A 20,153-nucleotide genomic window follows, 5' to 3' on the forward strand; every position below is an offset into this window, starting at 1 on the left:
ATACGAAGACACGTAAATCTTTCGTAATTTACGATCCCAGGTCGTATTTTACGTTTGAAGTGTAGATTTGCGCATGCACTTTGAGGCGTAAATTAAGAGGATAGTAAATTACTCTAAATTACGAGGATCGTAAATTACGGTAAATTACGAGGATAGTAAATTACGCTAAATTACGAGGATCGTAAATTACGGTAAATTACGTGTCTTCGTAATTTACGTTTATTTACGTGCTATTTACGTCGATTTACGAGCCAGTACTTGCCTCATAGTCATAATAGACGACTGTCTAAGCTATTTGTGAGAATAATCATATGGACTCTAGCTTGCAACCTCATTCCGGACGCCTGCACGGTGAAAACGTTTACATCTAAATTAACATATAATGCAATACGCCATCAGCAGCTGGCATCAGTATGAGAATATTAGAAGATCCTGCTATTTATATCATTACATGTTGATTTGTAACGGGTGTATACGTGATGGCGGTGAGTCACTGTGCTAATGTCACAAGAAAACAATACAAATATAATAACAATAATGATAATAATAATAATAATAATGAAATCTAATAGTACCCAGGGAGTTTGTCGTAAACAACGTCGCTCCGCTAATTGCAAAGACCGTCCAAGAGATGTATAGCATCATGACTTCAATCAGGGGAAACCTGCTTTTTCAATTAAGTCACAGTCAAGAATTCTTTTGGAGACGCTTATGTGAAATAGCAAGTCATTCCATGCGGGAGCTGATGCTGAACATGGGGAAATAATCAAGGACCATCGCTATGAAACCAATGTCATCGCAACTGGAGTTGTCTTCTATCCATTGGCAGTGGAATCATTTGGTACATGGAGCATACATAGCCTGGAAATTCTGAAGTCTATTGCGAGAAAGACGTCGCTTTTGCATACTTCGACAATTAGCAAAGCTGTGGTTATAACTTACATGAACAACTATAAATAGGACTTTGGACATATATATATATATATATATATATATATATATATATATATATATATATATATAGTAGAATGATTTTAAATGACTACATTTAGTTTCAAAACATAGCTTCTTAGATTTTTTTCATAGGTGTGATATCAAAAAAATTTATTTATTGGCGATCGAAGCGAGCCACTACCTTGTCATGTCAACTGAAATCGATGTATTTATAAAAAAATGAAGAAATAGAAAATAATATATATATATATATATATATTCTCGTTTCACTTGGCACTATCCAGAGCACACCGCGTGGAGGTGGAAACGAGCTGTGCTCCAAATTTGATTGGGGAAGGGTGTTAGGACCTTTCATCGTACTATATAACGAAACAAATTAAGACCCAATTCAACGCAAAGATACTTATACAAGTCAAATGTCAAGTTTCGACAAAAAGTATCAGCTAAAACAGCAATAACCGAATAGGGAATCCACAAAGCCCATCTAGATAGAGGAACACTAATAACGAAACCTTACGTTCAACGTAGACGGAGAAAGAAGGAAGCAATCAGACACTGACGTTCAAAATGGCGTCAAGGTGCCTAGAAATTCTATAGTTTAAGACCCAAATGTAGTTACTACTCGGATCTTTAGCCACTGCTACAGGGATGACGTCATCGATTGGCACGAATGGTTCCGTGTAATCAACATTAGTTGGATCATTCGTGTTTATACTCCACAACATAGTTTCTGTGTCTTGTTGAGCTCTCCTGGCCCAAACAACTTCCGCCACTTGAATGGACTCGTCAGGAAAGAAACCTACTTCACCAAGTCGTAAGACTCTCGCAAAATAGACGTAAATAGGATCTTGTCCATCGTCTGTTGGTACGTAGACACAGTGTGGCTCTTCTTCATCGGTTCGTGCTTGCCTCATGAGAACAGCGATCCACGACGACTCAGAGGCTGGAACTTTATTTCTGCCCAGCGCTCCGACTGGTCTGACATGAAGCATGTTGCCAGGGACATCTACATCAGGAATTGCTGCACGACGAAAGGATTTGAATTGAACATCTGGACCATGACGCAGTAATCTGATTCGACTCTCGTCAAGACCGAGATTGTCTTCTGGCATCCATTCTCTCATAGTCGGAAAAGACGAGTTGTTGGCCTGTTGTTTCTCTTCTTCATACCTTGTAGCAAGATCGCCGTAGTCTCTGTTGTATACTCGAAAGAAATCTACCAGGTGATCGTACTCAACACGTCCTAGTATGTCCACTCGAGACTCTCCATAGAGATATCCAGATGCTCGTCCTGTGACACGTTGTACCATGTACTTCGTATATCGCCGATCAAAGTCTTCAGTGTCTTGGTCAGACTCAAAACCTAACAACTGAAATGACTCCCTTGGATATAATGGGTGTATATTATATATCGGTGAGTCTGGCGGTACCTGCAGTCGTAGCAATGTACACGTGCTATGTACAGAAACAGTCTCCATGACTGTAGCTTCGGGGAATCTTTTGCTGTGGGCACGCCTACTTAACATCCCCATTAATCTTTCACATCCAAACATCCATGTGCTGTACACAGTGCCATACTTTCGTATTGCTACAAGGGAATGATAAAGAAGATGTAACATGACAACTTGCAAAGAAGCTGGAAAGTTTAGTTCTACTTCAGCTAGTGTTTCATGAATTAAAGATTCAAGGGCGTCTAAAGAAACAGCAGTATGTACTGAAGCGGCTATATCACGCAGACAATCAAGGAGACGAAACAAGACTAGTCGTTGACGTTCACCAAGGAGACCACGCAGACAAAATTTTAAGATTCCCGTAGTGACTAGTTTCAGCCAATCGCTGGTGCGGTGTATCTTCTGATAATTGGTAAACCAGGAACCTGACTTAAAACCGAAGCCTATCGGTAGACAAATGGACATTGCACGGTCATTGGCAATTCTGACCTCTTCCGGCGTCAGTTCCCAAGGCCCTGGCAAAAGTTGGACGTCGTCATCTCCATTGGCTTCTGATGGCCATAAGTCAAGAAAGCGTCCGTGATCACGTTCTTCTCGTAAAACGTGGTCCCCGACTTTGACAGAATCTCCCGTGAGGAACTGAAACAAATGTACCAAGACATTGCGCTGTAAGTGCATAAAATCTACTGGTACATTCCCATGCAAACCAAGTCGCACACCAGAAAGAGCCTCTACAGCTGTAGGCCCGTTGACTCCAGTCTTCTTTTGATATTCTCTTAAGACTCTTTCTGTCATTATTCCTTCCTGTATCCTTTGGCGTATGGCCAAGTATTCTCTTCCTTGGGCAATGATGTCTTCGTGATTTCGTGGTTCGGGTATGTCGAGGTCCTCTGGGTTGGAATTGAAGTACACTGTGGCGCTTCGTAAATGATGACTGAGAGGACGAATGTACGCTCGGTTGTTGAGATAGACCACCTTTCGTAAATTGTGAACGTATTGTCCCTGAATAGTACAAAGATGACAACCTTGAATAGCGCCTTGCCCCTTCATGCATAAAACTTTTGACTGGGCTTCGTAATCCATAAGTAGAATGTCTGTCACACCTCGTACTATTGAGCCATCACTGAGGACAATCCCTTGATCGAATAGTTGGACAAATTCGTCAATTACGGGCCTTAGAAAAGAACTTATGTTTTTTAGAGAAGGACCAGGAATGATAGTTGTCAAAAAGGAGTGGGCAAATGAATAACGTAACTCTGGAGGCAGATTCAAAATATGAGCATAAACATGCCACATAGAGTAGTCCGTTGACCTCTTGCGGAAGGGGTTGACACCATCAATGCTAATTGCTAGAACAAGATTTCGTCGATCTCCTTCCATGATACCACCATTGACAAATAGAGATTTCCAGTGGTGGGTCTGATGTAGGTCATTAATATAGCCGTTGCTTGGGGATGTAACATTGTGATGGTGTGTCAGCAAGCCAACCATTCGATCACTTTCCAAAACTTGTTTTAGTCGTGGAATTAAGGGCAAGACTTTGAAGGTTCTTCTTGGGGGACGATCAAGTCTACGACGTTGGGGTCTGTATGCCCATGATCTAGGTTGCCTGCGGTACCGTTTTGCATTACATTCAGGACATCGCTCGGCGTCAGTCAACTCTCCGTAGTAGGCACGACAGCCATTCGGACACATGTGAAAAGAATGTAACTGTTGAGGGCGTAGTAACCTTAGAAACTGTTTGTATGTAGTTGGAAGACGATGTTCCTTTGGCAAAATATGTGCCAACAGCTTGAGCAACGATTCTAGCGCTTTCTTTGTTACACCACTGTACTGAGTAAACCAAGTTCCCAATAAGAGTACTGTCTCAAGAATGGTGGTACTAGAGCCGGGGTAGAGATAGTGACGCAAATTGCTCTGGTTATCGCTGTCTCCGTTTTCAGACTCACCATCGCTGCTGCTGCTACTGCTGTCGACCTTGTGTGTATGTTGTTCTCCGTGTTCAGGACTAAGTTCATCTGAAACAGTCATATGTTAGAATATGCAACCTCCCTCTTACTGAGAGAAAACATATAACGTTAAATTTATAATATTTAATAAATCTATTATCACTATATAATTTTAAAAGTACGTTATTTTAAATTTGGACTAAAGCGGCAGCCAAGAAAACAAATTAAAATATATGCATATTAATATTTAATTAATTATACATATCAATTGAATTTGTCTTAATAACAAATTTATATAAAATAACAGTAAAACTATTATGTATATTACTATACATATAGGATTCTATACACTTGTTGCATTTTTTTAGTATACTTACAAATTATGCAAAAATTCATGCTCTAAATTCCACCTTGATTAGCTAATTGCACTCTAAATCTACTTCATCTGAACATTGAACACCTGCATGCACGTCTTCTTCTGATGACACTAGAGCCTACATTTGCTCATCATTTGCGTGTTCGAATTCAGAAGCTTGATCGGACTCGCTTGGCGTTGAAGAGTGTCGGCACTCTGCAGCTGCAGGGCGGTGTATTCCGTGCTCTTTCAGATGTCTTCTGATTGTGCGTTCACTTAAACGCGATCTTCCGCGGCACACTGAACACAGGCAGAATTCTCTTCCGTCATCCATAACGCGTTCGTGATCCTCACGTGTTAAAATAAGATATTCCGCGTTTATCCAAACTTCTTAATTTATTTCAAATGCAACATCACTATGTCTTAAGCTGGATTTACAATATGCAAACGCTTGAGCGTCGCGTGCGTCGCGTCGCGTCGCGTCACGTCGCGTAGTACAAATTCAAATTGTAAATGGTCTACGCGACGCGACGTTCGACGGACGAGACGCTCGCGACGCGACGCGTCCAAATAAAACCAAGTTCTATTTGAGCGTCGAATCGGAAGCTGTACACGTCGCGTCGGAAGTAGCACCTTGATTTCGACCAATCACAGCCAACTATAAATGCACGTGTGGCTTCCGTGGGCAATGATTATTGAGTTGGGCGCTGTACTCGACGTTGAGCGGTCTGTAGATTGTGTAGGGAGCTGTCCTTGCTTGTGGACGATCAACTGCAAGACGTACAAAGACCTGCGTGCATGGGAGAACGCCTCGAAATTGATTTTGAGCAAGCTGGGGGTTCCGGCAGAGTTCTGCTAGTAGAAAATCGAAGCGCGAGTGGTCAGTTCAATAATTCAGGCAGCGACGTCTACGGCGCGCTGAAATCGTATTGTGAATGGTACGACGCGTGTGACGCGTACGTGCCACTCCCACGCAAGACAACGTGACTGGACGCACGCGACGCGACGCTCAAGCGTTCCCATATTGTAAATCCAGCTTTAGTGACACGTGCACACTGTGTGATTACATGCACTCCTCTCAATCATTTGGCACTAGGAGAAGCTCTTGAACATGTATCTTCATTAATTAAGATTGATGTCCCCGTTCAGTTCATGCAAATGTAAGCCGTAGACAAAGGCTCTAGAGACCAACGGTTTGATAAACCCGTCAATCATGATCAGGTACCGCCCATGGGAGGGGCTACGCAGTATACAATCGAGTTGATAGGCGTAGAGCTGTCATTATACGCTTTCTGCCAGGAATCATGGATGGACCACCTGAGTTGATGAAGGAACGAGAGAACGCTTACGATACAGGGTAAGCTAGTTAGGTATGTGCATGATTAACAAAAAATCGATGTTCGTGCATACGTGATCGTGCATACAAAAAATAACTGCATCGTGCATACTAATAGCTCTAGTTTCTCTAGGCAGAAATTAGATTGGCGGCGGATAGCCTTGGCAAGACCTGCTCTAGAGCAGACTTACAAAAGGCTTCTAAGGAGGTAAGCTTCGATTCAGATGTCAGTATGATCTTTTCGCGTGATCTCGATCGGTGATCTATAGCTAATATGCATATGTCTGTGGAAACAGGTTGTCAAAGTCTACTCTAGAGTAGGTCTTGCCCATGTTATGGGAGACATGAGAGAGAGAATAAAACGGCGTGAGTATGACAGAGAGTAAGCGTACATTGTTTTGCACTGTTGTATGCATCTTTTTCATAAATTTCGTCTCGTGCTTCGATATCTAGACGAAGACCTCGTCCTTCGACAGCAAATTCCGCCACAAGCTCGAGATCGTCTCAGCACTCTAGATCTGATCCATCTCTGCAAGAACAGCTCCAGCCAGTTGGTGGTCAAGACGTAGATTTCGAACACCTGCAGCTGTCGCCAACTGCAACCTGTGAAACTATTTATACAGGTTTCTTCGTGCACGTGACAAATGCAATTCATTAACACAATAATTAAAATTCAATTTGTTGCCATGGTAACAGATGAAATAGATTATGCAGAGCTGGCGACAGCTGCAGGGACTGTAGCAACTCCAAGACAACAGGTGCTGCTGTTGCACCATGAGACGTAAATGACCCGTAATTGCTACGTAAATAACCGTAAATGAACGTAAAGTGGCCATTTACGAATAAATACGTCTATTTACGAGTAGCATCGGCGTAAATTACGGTAAATTACGATGATCGTAAATTCGATTTACGTGCTATTTACGTCGATTTACGAGCGTGCGGGCCACTAGTGCTAGCTAGTGTTTTCCTGAGTTGGTAAGTCAGCCTCCTCAGGACCTGAGTTGATAGGCCTGTCCACACTGGCAACTGGATCGCGATCCGATCGCGATCCAACCGCAACGCTGTCCACACTTGCAACTCGATCGCGATCCGATCGCGATCCGTCCGATCCACATCGCGAGGTGGATTCGATCGCGATCTAGCCTCGTACCCAGGCCCTCTTGCGCGCCCGGAGAAGAGGGCCTGGTACACGTTGTATTCGCATGCGCGCATAAATTAGAAGGAAATCGTGGTAATGCATGCACGCATGCGGAACCGGCGTTGTTTAGAATCTCGAGCCGATAATGTCGCGCGCAATGAGACCCAATTTGGCAAATGGTGAAGGCAGAGCTTCTGGTTTTGATATGGCGTTGCACTACGCTCTAGGCAAGCTTAATGTAGAGCTGAAGGAGCAGCGGCGTGTTGTCGTAGAGCACATCTGCAACGGAAACGACGTGTTCGTCTGGCTTCCTACAGGATAAGGTAAATCACTGTGCTATCAACTTATACCGTATAAGGGTTGACTGTAAGCTAGGGAAACGTGGTGAAGAAGATTGTGGATATGTCGTCATTGTCGTGTCTTCTCTAGTATCGCTGATGACAGAACAAGTCAAAGATTGCGTGAACGCGGAGTTTCACATGACCTCCGGTCTAGATCTAGGGCTTCGTCACTACTAAACACGGAAGCTGTTTCACTGTCGACTGAGCGCGACATTACCACGATTTCCTTCTAATTTGTGCGCGCATGCGAATACAACGTGTACCAGGCCCTCTTCTCCGGGCGCACAAGAGGGCCTGGGTACGAGGCTAATCGCGATCTAGCCTCGGAGCCAGACCGCTTTTGCACGTGAGGGGGCGGGAAAGGCAAGTGCGAGAGCGGGAAGAAAAAGCGGTCTGGGGACTACGCTATTGTAAGTGAGTTCGGAAGTAGGCGTAACGACTTAACTCGTTATTACGCTAAACAAGTCTCACAGTTATTAGCTATTAACAATCTACTTACAGTGATTTGAGAACCAGTTGTTTACTAACGCGATTCATGTCATCTACGGCAAACAGTCTGCTTACACCTAGAAAGTCTGTATCTTCACAATTGCAGAATTTGCGGCAGTAAGTTTACGTCAGGGCACGAAAAACACAGCTTGTTTGGGACCAAGCAGGAATTCCACATCACCAATTGCAACTAGACGACTACAAAACGCAAAGAAAAGACAGGATTTTGTCTTACCACTGAACTACTGTGTGAGCTTCGTCCACTACCACGGCCACGAACCGCTCTCTCAACTCATTTGCTTGTAAGGCGCATCGCCACTCGCGTGAGCCGCGGCCGACAAGCACTTCGGGGCTTCCATAGACATAGGGGAATTTCCCTACCTTCATAGCAGCGTCTGACGAATCCGACTCACCAGCAAAGGCAGCTGTAAATCCTTTGCGCTTAAAATAGCGACCTGATCTCTCACCAGCGACTTCAATGGAGTCACCACTAGCACCACAGGATCCGCGGGATATTGCCGGAAGCCATTGGCTGCAATGCTAGTCGGGCACAAACGTGCGGGAGAAGATGAAAAATTAGCGACTTTCCAAAGCCCGTAGGAAAGCACGCGAACACGTCCCGTCTACGCACAAGGAGGCGAAGAGATAGCATCTGCAGTGGCTTCAAATTCTGCACGCCGAACAGAGTCAAAACGCTGGACATGGCAGTTGCAATGGCTTCACCGTCAGGCATTGCTCCGAAGTCATCCATAACTACCAGACAACAAGGACGTTCGTACGCTCACACACTAACACCTTAGCAAGCTGTAATTGCGATCACTTACCTCATAACCTCTTGCACCTGCATACGCAATAGCGTGTCCTGCTGCGTTGCTATTAGCATTCTCATCACCGATTGGCCGCCTTCCTGAAGGCGTGGGTTTTGATTGGCGCGGTTGCAATTGAGCGAACAAGAACCCTCCTCTTCCGAACTAGGTTTGATCGGCGTAATCCCCAGACCGCTTTTTTCTCCCCGCCCTCCCACGTGCAAAAGCGGTCTGGTTCCGAGGCTAATCGCGATCCTATCGAGATCGGTTGAATCCAATTAGAAATAGTGGGCGTTACCTTTACGTACGCTACGCGTGTAGTCGGAACATCTAGCACTCCTCACTCGTCTTTGTTCTCGCTCACCTTACGTCGCTGTATCGACGCTTTCTACAAGCAAAGAAACCACACATACACATCGGTCATCAGTCACGTGATAGCGAAATGAGGCGGAGGTATCGTTTTCAAAGTGCAGTGTGGACGCTCGCTATCCCGATCGAATCGCGATCCATTCTGGTCTAGTGTGGACAGGCCTCTAGAGACTGGACTGGACTAGCCTCGGCCTCCCAGACCCGTGTAGCGCCGATTCAAAATCGTCCTCCACGGGTCTGGGATGGTACCGCCTCTTCTCAATATATTGCGGTTGGTCCTAGGACCAGCATTTGAGTTCAGTTTTATAAATGCATACCTTTCCAATTACGGCCGTAATACAAGAACGACGAAGACATGTCCCGCCAGAACATCGTGTCGCATCCTGTTGCACGGGTACCTTTGTGTTTACAGTAGCTACGGTTTTATCATTTGTGTGTTAGTAGGGAACGCAAACGGGACGTTAGGAAACACTTTCTTTTACTAGTAGTGCCGCGGACGCGATCAGCATGTGTCTGATCGTCGTGAATCCGCTGCGAGTAGCTGTTAGTCGCGCGTGGAGCTGCGAATTCGCGATGAAAATTCGCGATGCGCGCATCCGCTGTGACTCGATCGCCGCGAAATCGCGACAAAACTTCGCCGTGAATTCGCCGCAAGACTTTGTCTAGTAGACGTGATCATGAAGTCGTTGAGTATGCAGCTGGCTGGCTAGTGTAGATGTCGAAGCATCGGTTCGAACAAATGGCTCTACCAGGTGTCGTTACTGCCGTTGACAGGCGCAGAATACAAACCACAACGTGTAGGGACGTGAGTTTGCGTGAAGAGCGCACTACAAGTCGTCGTTTGTGTACAGTGTAGTCTTTGGTAGACAGCAGATATGCATGAGCTGTCTTCAGCTGTAATTGGGAAGGTATGCATTATGAAACTGAACACTAATGCTGGTCCTAGGACCAACCGCAATATATTGAGAAGAGGCGGTACCATCCCAGACCTGTGGAGGACGATTTTGAATCGGCGCTACACGGGTCTGGAAGGCCGAGGCTAGGACTGGAGGCTGACACTCCTTGGGCTGGTCTAGATGGTTGATATGACTCCGTCTCCTCTCGTTGTTGTTGCACGTCTTTGGTGTTGTTATCTTCAGTCTGCATTGGCACTAAATGATCAATGACATCGGAGCCTAGACTGGTTTCTTCTGAGGGATATTCTTAATGTCTTGTCTCTGTCCCTCAAGTGATCTATTCGGACGTATCTGGAACATCCCTCTACATTTATTAGGTACTTGGTTGGCCCCGACCTTTCTACAATAGTCCTATGTAACCATTGCTTTTGATACTTTGAACAATGGTTTCAAAAAGGCCTTGTCTGCTTTAGACAATGCCTTTGTCGCACGTGTCACTATTGCATGGGGTTCTCTTTCCATTTTAAGTACCACGACGCCAGTTCTACGTCAATGACATAGTCAGAAGGCAAGTCATCCTTGTATCACTCAACAATTTTGGCGATCTCAGATCTAAATAGCTGTTGTTTCTTCTTCCTTATCTGACTTGGCAGAAGAGCAATGAATTGCTTCAGACAACTGAAGGAATCAAAGTCGCAATCAAAACGTTGCTCTAGTTGAGAATGAAGATGATCTAGTATGGGTATTGTCACTGTTATGCAATAAAAATCAGAGAGCGCAACAACTGCAGGGTTTGATCAATTACTCTGTCGTCCGAGATAAACTCGAAGCATGCTTTCATGTGCACCGACACTGCCGGTGATACTTAGAACTGCATTGTAAATGCGCATATGAAAAGCATGGATGTTAACGCGATTCTCCAAAACTTGCTGCTTAATGAATGACAATTCCTCATATGCCCTTACAATGCCCACACAAGTGCCTTGAAGATATAGACTCAATGCCTTAGTTATCAACACTTCTCTTGTTACCATCAATGGTACCAGCAGTGGAAAGCTAAGCAAAGAATGCACAAAAGAATTAGAATAACGTCTTATTTCTCTGTTCTGATCTGTTAATTGGTGCAGCCAAAGCTATCGCCTCAAGACAATTTAGCAAGGGTTTATACACATCAATGAACACTTCAAATGCATCCTGGCGCTACACCCAATGAGTGCGACATAGCTACTTGAGTTTCTTTTTCCCTAAGATCTTGACAGCCTTCCTGTTGCACGCACTTGTCTATGTACTTCTCAAAAAACAACTGGCGCTTCGAGAAATATTTAAAAAGCGAACAACAGTTTCTGCGAAGGCCATGGCATGTAAATCAAAAATCAACTACTATCAAGAATTCCTAGATACCCCCATTGCACCACAGTAGTAATAAATATATCAATTTATTGACAAACATAATCTGTGTCAGGTTTGTTATAACAGAAACTCAACTGTCAAGGCTGCATTCTTAGTGCTCCATCAAGTCGGATGACTTCTCCATTCAACATTGGAATTTCAATTATTGATTGCACCAACTGAGCAAACTCATCAGGTGTACCCAATCGGTTAGGAAAAGGAACGGCAGAAGCAAGAGTCACTTGCACTTTCTCAGGAAGACTCTGAAGCAGAGGAGTCAGAAACAGACCTGGTAGTTAAAATGTTAAATTAATACCAAGACTTTGCTAATCTAAGCCAGTGGGTGGCAAAGCTTACCAGGTGCAATTGTGCACACACGGACCCCTATCTCAGACAGATCTCTGGCAGCAGGTAATGTCATTCCAACTATGGCACCTTTCGAAGATGAATATGCAATCTGACCCTTTTGTCCATCATAGGCAGCAACGCTAGCTGTGTTGATGATCACACCTCTTTCACCATCAGATGTGTAAGGCTCATTCAAAGCCATTGCCTTAGCTGCAAGTCGAATAACATTAAACGTACCCACAGTATTAACCTGTACAGAATAGAAACACAACAGTTACAAAGTAGAAGTATACTTATGACATTGAACAGTTTCAATAAGCACTCAGTAATAGCATGTACCGTGTGAAGTATAGCAGGTAATTGTTTCTTTCCAAACTAAAGTTATATTGACCTTAGATACATAACTCTTTTGTTTACCATTTGACTCACATTCTATTAATATAACCTTATCTCAATGAACAAGCATACATTGCTCAACAGTAATAAAACTGCAAATCTACCTAAATAGGGTGTGTCATCTGCCAACACTATCAAGTTAGTCATAACAAACAAACATTAGAGCAAAAACTACTTACCATGCAAACAGTACAATAGTCATATTGCTGTGTATCCCCACATTCACAATATATAGGACATGTGATGTGAACTAGAGTTGTACCAAAAAAGGTATTTCACCAATATCCAAGCAAAAAGCCGATACCAATAACCGATACCAATATCTGCTATAATTATATTGATAGATAATCATTGATGTTCATGTTTTACAAGCCTTGCAGCACACAAATCTTGTGTCCTCCAACATCTCAAAATGCTCCCAAATAGGGAACTTCTGTTTCTTTGCCAACATGCACACAACTCATGTGGCCCTAACCCCCTCAAATGCATGCAACTCACATGGCCCTATTGGACTGACTACGCATTCGTAACCTATCGACACACACCTATGCAAAATTTACCAATTCCAGTATAAAATGTGAATTGAATCATGTTTCTAAGTGATTCAATCACTTAAAGTAGCTAACAATTTAATGCAATTAAAAGGTTTCCAGACAACCCTAATTATACAAGTCCAAAAACATTTTGAGAAAATGATGGGTATGTAGGGATGGGTATGTGCTTATATCATTTATGCCCATCTCCTACATCACATTCATAACTGATGCAAGCGATATAGGTAAACAGATTGTGATGTAGGAGATGGGCATAAATGACATAAGTACATACCCATCCCTACATACCCATCATTTTCTCAAAATGGTTTTGGACTTGTTTCATATATTTTTAGCTATGTTAAAGTATATTACGCGAGCACGTGTGTGTGTGTGTGTGTGTGTGTGTGTGTGTGTGTGTGTGTGTGTGTGTATGCCCCGAAGATGAAAATGACAGTTTTAGTAACCCGAGTGCATAACATTTTGAACATGTGAGAATACTTTCATGCTCAAAACCCCAGGAGAGACCACTTGGAGGTTACACTCTCTGTTCCGCCCCCCTCCCACCCTAGGCCACGAATTCCAGGCTGTAATTAGACGTTGCACATTCCAGTTTAGCTACAGTATCTCTTTTCAAGTGACCTTATTGTGATGTAGGAGATGTAGCCTCGCCCCAGACGCAGTATGGACTGCAGCCCCGGATGCGCTTCCATCACCACTACGTCTGGTATGGTACCGCCCCTTGCGGTCAACGTTAATCATGTCCCTAGGGACATGATTAGTGTCAGTTACAAGTGTACTTTGTCGGCGTACTAGTAGAAGCATTGCAGTAGAAGCATATGACGCATTGCAGCTTCAACTGAGAACCTGTGTACGCGTTCAAAGGCGTAGGATGCACTGCAAGTGCCATTTCTGATCTGCCATTTCCCCGCTACGCTCTCTAACGTGGCTGCAATCTCTTACTAACGCTTGAAAGTGGCCTAAAATCGCAATATCGACAAGTACAGAGGCTAGAACAACGTCAAAGTCCAATCGAAAGCTCAGTTCCTAGCTAATAACATTGGTATGACACGCGCAGTGGAATTTGATTTACATTCTTACTCCCGCCCAGTAAGGCGTACCATACCAGACGTAGTGGTGATGGCGGCGCATCCGGGACAGCAATCCACATTGCGTCTGGGGCGAGGCTATAGGAGATGGGCTTATATAAATGACATAAGTATATACCCATCCCTACATATCCATCATTTTCTCAAACTGTTTTTAGACTTGTGTAGTTTGAAATGGAAATGACAGTTCTAGTAAACGTGTGCAGCTCGGCCGGGATTTCAATCTTTGATTGCATCTCTAGACAACTCCCACGTTACGCTCAGCATACACGGAAGTACGTAGCAGCTGACGGATGTACGTAATAACACTGATTGCATCTATAAACAACTCCCATTACCTAGGGTTCCACGGAAGAGATACATGCTTACATGCACAGATAGTCAGACAGGACGCCGCGCCGTTGAACATAATGGTACTGTACATGTTCAATTACACACAACTGTAAGCAGCATGTAGCAGCAGGTGGAAGTAGCAGCTAGGCTTCCAAACGGTAGTCACATGTACACACGTGACCGGAACAACATGGCATTGTGGGAAGCAGTACATGGAACTGCATGGCAGCAGTTGACTGATACAAGGCAACTTTGCACATTTCTAGCTGTTGGGTCAGTGCAATTCTTCGGACAAGAGCACATCGTTTGGTGTGACTCTCGTCATTGTAGCTGCTTCGAGTGAGGCGCTAGCCTGGCTGACAAAAGTGAAATGTGAAATGTGAAATGTGAAAGAATAAATCGGGTTTTTTTACTTGCGAATAGCTGGCTTCTGAGGCACTTAGTGTCAGCGGTGATAGTCTGGCTACCATTAGGAACATTTGAAGTTGAGTGCTACGTGAGTCCAAGATCTCTGTAAGGAGTTCTGAGAGATCCGGTTCGGATGCGTTGGATACTTTTGTATGGGCTGCCATTTTAGATTCTTCACATCCCTACATAGGGAGTGCTACCGCACTCCCTGATAAATAGACTCTTGATCAGAGAATATAAGAGCGCTTTCACACACAATGTTAACTTAGGTTAGGATAACTCTGGGAGAGTTATGATAACCCTACTTCACTAAACTTGTGTTCACACGTAGAAAACGGGCCAGGGGTGGATCCAGGATTTTCAGATGGGGTTTCCGTGACATCCAAAGATTAGGATCAGCTACACCTCCAGATATAAATTAACTACTTAATCATCTATACCACTGGTGAATTTTGAATTGATCTTGCAAGCCTAAACGTCTTTCGCTAGACAGGCAAATGCTATCGCTTTCTTTTCTTTCCAAAGAAAGCTTCTATAGACATATGTAGTTTCATGAAATTGTGAATGTTGTGACCATCAAAGATGGAATTATATTTTCATGAGATGGAAAATAACTACTTTGAAACATTATCATTCCAAGGAAGTAAATGACAAACGTTGTTGGAGAACTGAGATTGAAAAACAAGTTACCATAAATTTACCATAAATTAATTTTACTAGAAAATAAATTAGTGCATGGAATCCTCTTAACCTTGTTGCCATGCAGGCCATTCTTGGACACTTCCATATGAAGCCATCTTCACCTGCAGTACTTTAGCATTTGCATCATCTCCATGGCAGACATCTTGAATGGTATGGAAGCCCATTGATATTCCGCTCAACTCTCTACAGACTGCTCAGGACTGTTCCTCAAAAATTGAAATTTTGTGTCTGATACTCGCGTTTAAATTCTAAATGGAAGACCTATTAGTACGCTATTGGACGCTACTTTCGATCCTTTCCCCACACTTTATAGTTGCGGACCTGAACAAAAGATATGACATGTTTTGCTACTAGGATCCAACTTCGATTCGTTCACATATTAGCAGCTTTTTAATTTCCGGTATACGTATTTGGAGCGTTTTCATCTGACCACTGATATCAAAATTATGGCATAACAGTAGTGGTTGATAGGTTTACTTATCGTATGCACTGCATTGGCTAAAAGGAACACTTCACCGATTGACGCATGCGCAGTAAATGGTAACGTACGTTAAGGCCTTGGGCTGCAGACCGAACGCTTGCTGTGTTGCGCAGCACATTGTTTTGGTCTTGCTTTCCGAGACCAACTACTAGAGCACACAAGAGACAAGTCTAGACGCTTCAGGCGACTCTAACATTGAAAGAGAACAAGTTACAGCTCATAAGTGATCAGTCATTCGTATGCTGTAGACTCCACATGATCTTCTTGAGCGACTTGCAATCACTCAAGTCTTTCGCACTTTCCTCCGTGTTTCTTTCTACAAATGGAGGCCATACTACAGTACAAAAGGGCTTGCGTGATGCAAAAAACACACGAAAACATGGGTCACCGCACATAATCACGTGACACAAAGTGCCTTCATTCTATAGCCAAACCATCGCCGTATGTGTGCTTTTCACCGTCGACTGAAGGTGAGTCAGTGATGCGAAAGCACGTGCATTCGCCTAAGCAAATATCAAAGTCTAGACAAAGCAGTAAAACGAAACCTACACTTATTGGACGTTATTCAGAAAACCGCCTCATAAGTTTTTGTTTTCTAACCTTAGCATAATGCTCCACTATCGAGATAGCGCCAAACTTTCCAACTTGATGTGTGACCAGAAACATTTAGCACCGAGGGCAAAGTAAGAGATGCGCGGACCGTTGAAGTGCTCCTTAAGTGTTAAAGTATTATTATTTTAGATGGCTGGCAACATTTCCTACAGTTTTAGGTACATATCCAGAGTCTCCCGCCATCTCACACATACTTCCGGATCCGGATGTGACAAAATAGGGTCAGGATAAGTGAGACTATGCTAAGCACGGGTGCCAAGAGTATTATAAGCCCTGTCCACACTGGCACTGGATAGCAATCCGATAGCGATCGGACCGCAACACTGCAACTGGATCACGATAAATTCAATCCACATCAAGAGGTGGTGTCGATCGCTATCAGCTGAATTCAATTAGAAATAGGTGAGCGTACCTCCACGTACGCTACGCGTGTAAAACATCTACCCCTCCTCACTCGTCTTTGTTCTCGCTCACCTTAAACGCTTTCCTCGAGCAAAGAACAAACACGTACAGCACACATCGGTCATCAGTCATGTGATACCAAAATTGAGGCGGAAGTAACAATTGCATCAATGATCCACGTACTGTAGACCTTATTCACGTCTGGGACTTTTACATGTTTTTCCACGTGACTGAGTGGCAATGCGTTCGAGTAGCATGTCTGTCAGCTGCATGTAAATGTCTAAGAATTCACTTCCACATATTTTAACGGTATGGATGTAAAAAAATGTGTGTGTAAACTGGATCTGATTAGCGTGCAAGTCCATGACTTGACTCGTACGTTTTGGAGGTGTGCGATGTGGGAGAAGAAGTGCCGGATGTAGCTTATTCGGACATTTATCATTATCTTGTGAAAGTCATAGAACCTACAAGAGTACTCGTACCCAGTCCTCTCCTCGCACGCATTCCACGTGTTTCAGCACATGCTTTTTGTTCCACTAGATAGGAGGACTGGTAACGTCTTCTGTCACAAGAAGAACTAGTTCTTCACCACGTGGTAGGTTATAAGTGTGTTGATTGGTCAAGACTGTAATGTTAGACGAAAAAATGTTGTTACAAAGGCACGCATAGGATCCTATTTAATTAATTAAAGAGACACTTCGGAGATCTGCGTTAACGTAACGTTTCAGAAATGCGCGCTAACGTACATTTGCGGCAAAAAGCAATGGCTGCATGCGCTGATGGAAGTGACAAGAACGTGAATTAGCTGCAACGTGAAGTTACAGTTGAGTCCAGTTTTACGACAGGGCCCCCTTCGGTGTGTGGTAAAAACAACTGTTCATACGTGGTCTGTCGCACATGAACACAACTAAAAGGATAAAGAGGCGAGTGGTATTGGCGTCCGGATCTGTTTCGGCGTCCACCGCGCTTCACCGACTGCTGTCGATGTCACGTGATGTTACACGTGATGGCGAGAAAACCCTCTTCAGCGTCACGTTAGAAAAGCGTTGCCCGCTTGATAAGTATGAGTAAGTTGTGCATAAGTGTTTCAGCTACTAAACCAAACAGCACGCTTTGCAAACTGCGATCTATGGTAGGTAATGGAGAAGTTGGAGCCCCAATCAAAAAAGTTACAAAAGCGTCCGAAAGCATATCTCATTCTGCAAATGTGTCAAATGTCTCAATTTGATTGTTGGTAACCAACAATCAAAGGTGTATGCTGGGCGCAATTTACTAGCGCATGTGGCCGAAATGTTCCTTTAAATTGAATTGAAAGAGTAGCACTCACAATTACATGGTTATTAGTGATTGTTGTAGTCACCCAAGGTGCAAGCTCACTAGTGTTGTCTGCTGTGGACATCCTGACAATGACATCTTCTCCAGCCAGAATTGACAGAGATGTCTCTAGTTGCTCAGTACTAAGTGAATGGTAGCCAATAGACAACAGGAGTGCGTATATGATGCAGCAGCATTTGCTACCGAAATAAATGGTCACATGACATAATACATGTATGTTACCACTATTGTATGTTACCACTCGCTAGTGAAACAAAAAGTGCGTGCTAAAACACGTGGAGCGCGTGCGAGGAGAGGACTGGGTATGGGTCTACAAGAGTCTTGAATCGTACAAGTATTAGACAGCTGGCCGGGTCAATGATTCGTCGATACATTGCGTTGGCACAAAACAAGATAAATTTGTCATCAGATGTAAAGTTCGACATTCACAATCAGTTTCATTGCCTCCACTTCTGCCATGCCATGGGTTGCTGTTGAAAAGTCAGGAATTGTTATCTAGATGCCTCCTTCACTAGATCAGCTGTGTTGCTGGCTATAGCACATATATTTTAGGGCGGTCTTGAGGAGATCATTTACAGCGAGCGTACCTAGGCTTCAAAATTCTTTTCCTACCACCTTTTAGTAGGGCTGGCAGTGTGGGACAAGACAGATGGGACGTAGTCTGGTGAAAGCGGGTCATCCGACTTTTTTTCCTGACACGAAATGAAGAGAGCCTAGCCAACTGTATTCACTTGGGGACCACTCCTTTCGATTGACTGCCGCAATCCATGGACGCCGACGATCTAGCTCGACAGAAAAACGGCAAAAACTTAGCAAAGTGCCTTTCTCCCATCTGCCATTGCAGTGAACTGTGGAACAACCTTTTACCATTGCCACTCAATAGAGGTTGTGCATTGACATCATTGGGTTATAGCAACGGTTGCTAGGTTGCCATGTTGAGTGGCAAAAACATGCATGTCAGATCTGGTATGAGTAGCAAGATCCGGTTTTGTTCTGTTTTGTTGGTTTTGTCTGTTTTCTTTTGGTGCGTACAACAAAAACACAAACAGTATAGTAAACGCTTAGAGTTACGTTTGAGCAGCTGACGGCCTAGCATGCACGCACTGCAGTAACACCCAGTTGCTGATGCAAGGGAGTGTTCATACCGACATCTGGACTTAACAGTGGCTGTATGCCAACACAGCGTCACACTAGTCTTGCGTAGCCAGACCCTTATTCTGCCCTCATGACGTGCGGGAATGTTGAGGGTGGGGTTAAGGTCTGTCACACAGCTAATTATGATAAAAATGGGTATGTGGTAGGTGAATGTATTTAGCCTCGACATTCTTTCATCCATCATATATATGTCTTGTATTCAGCTGATGATTCAGTGGAGACATTCCCCGTATCACATGACAACTTCGATCTTCATCCAGCAAGCCAAGAGCAATGGAGTTTTTGTAGAACTGAGGAGGCTGGAAAATGATTGCTTGTGACAAAAAAAGCTGTCCCATTGGATGGTTCCACATTCGGTGTCTAAAAATCAGCTGTGTCCCTCGAGGAAAGTGGTTATGTCCTGATTGCAGAAGATACTCGAAAAAGAGAAAGCGCACCGTTTAGTTGCTACAATAGGGCAATGTTGGCTGCTAATCTCTGCATTGGTTCCTGCTTCTAACCCTATAGCCTCAATACAAAGGGAGTGGTTTGGTGGTTGTGGTTATCTTAACACTATACCACATACATACTGGATAAAGCTTCTGTACAGTGCCATATTTCTTAGCAGTGTTCTCCCCAGGCATCTCAAGATGTGGCGGCCCGCCACGCCTTGACTAAATTTTACAAGGACACGCCCAATCCCGCCATCCCTTGGCTAACGCCGCCACACCTTGACTTATGCCCGCCACTCCTTGACTTATGCTTGTCACGCCTTACTATCTATGTTCTAGGCAAGAAATGGGAGACCAGTAGTTCGGGTTCTCGTTTAGATGACTCTAGAACACTTGTTGTTGTTGTTGTGGAAAGTCCAAAAGCAACGTCAT

At 43.9% G+C, this 20,153-nt stretch overlaps 1 protein-coding gene across 1 annotated transcript; it reads right to left on the bottom strand.

The window, feature by feature from the left end:
* Window positions 1-11,507: 11,507 nt before the first annotated feature.
* LOC134193841 (3-hydroxyacyl-CoA dehydrogenase type-2-like) lies at window positions 11,508-12,886 on the bottom strand. Its single transcript, XM_062662685.1, has 2 exons — window positions 11,834-12,886; window positions 11,508-11,765 (listed from the first exon to the last, which is right to left on the bottom strand). Exons 1-2 carry the CDS (start codon window positions 12,024-12,026, stop codon window positions 11,575-11,577), a joined length of 384 nt encoding a protein of 127 aa, XP_062518669.1. The 5' UTR covers window positions 12,027-12,886; the 3' UTR covers window positions 11,508-11,574.
* Between the last annotated feature and the right edge of the window lie 7,267 nt (window positions 12,887-20,153).

This window comes from Corticium candelabrum, chromosome 18 (assembly GCF_963422355.1).
Source record: "Corticium candelabrum chromosome 18, ooCorCand1.1, whole genome shotgun sequence".
Classification (NCBI taxonomy): Eukaryota; Metazoa; Porifera; class Homoscleromorpha; order Homosclerophorida; family Plakinidae; genus Corticium; species Corticium candelabrum.

Bases quoted from the DNA above. Each gene is read 5' to 3' on its own strand.
- LOC134193841 (XM_062662685.1), bottom strand. From the start codon at position 12,026: ATGGCTTTGAATGAGCCTTACACATCTGATGGTGAAAGAGGTGTGATC. The intron at 11,766-11,833 runs GTAAGCTTTGCC...TTTAACTACCAG, and splicing joins TGTGTGCACAATTGCACCTG to GTCTGTTTCTGACTCCTCTG.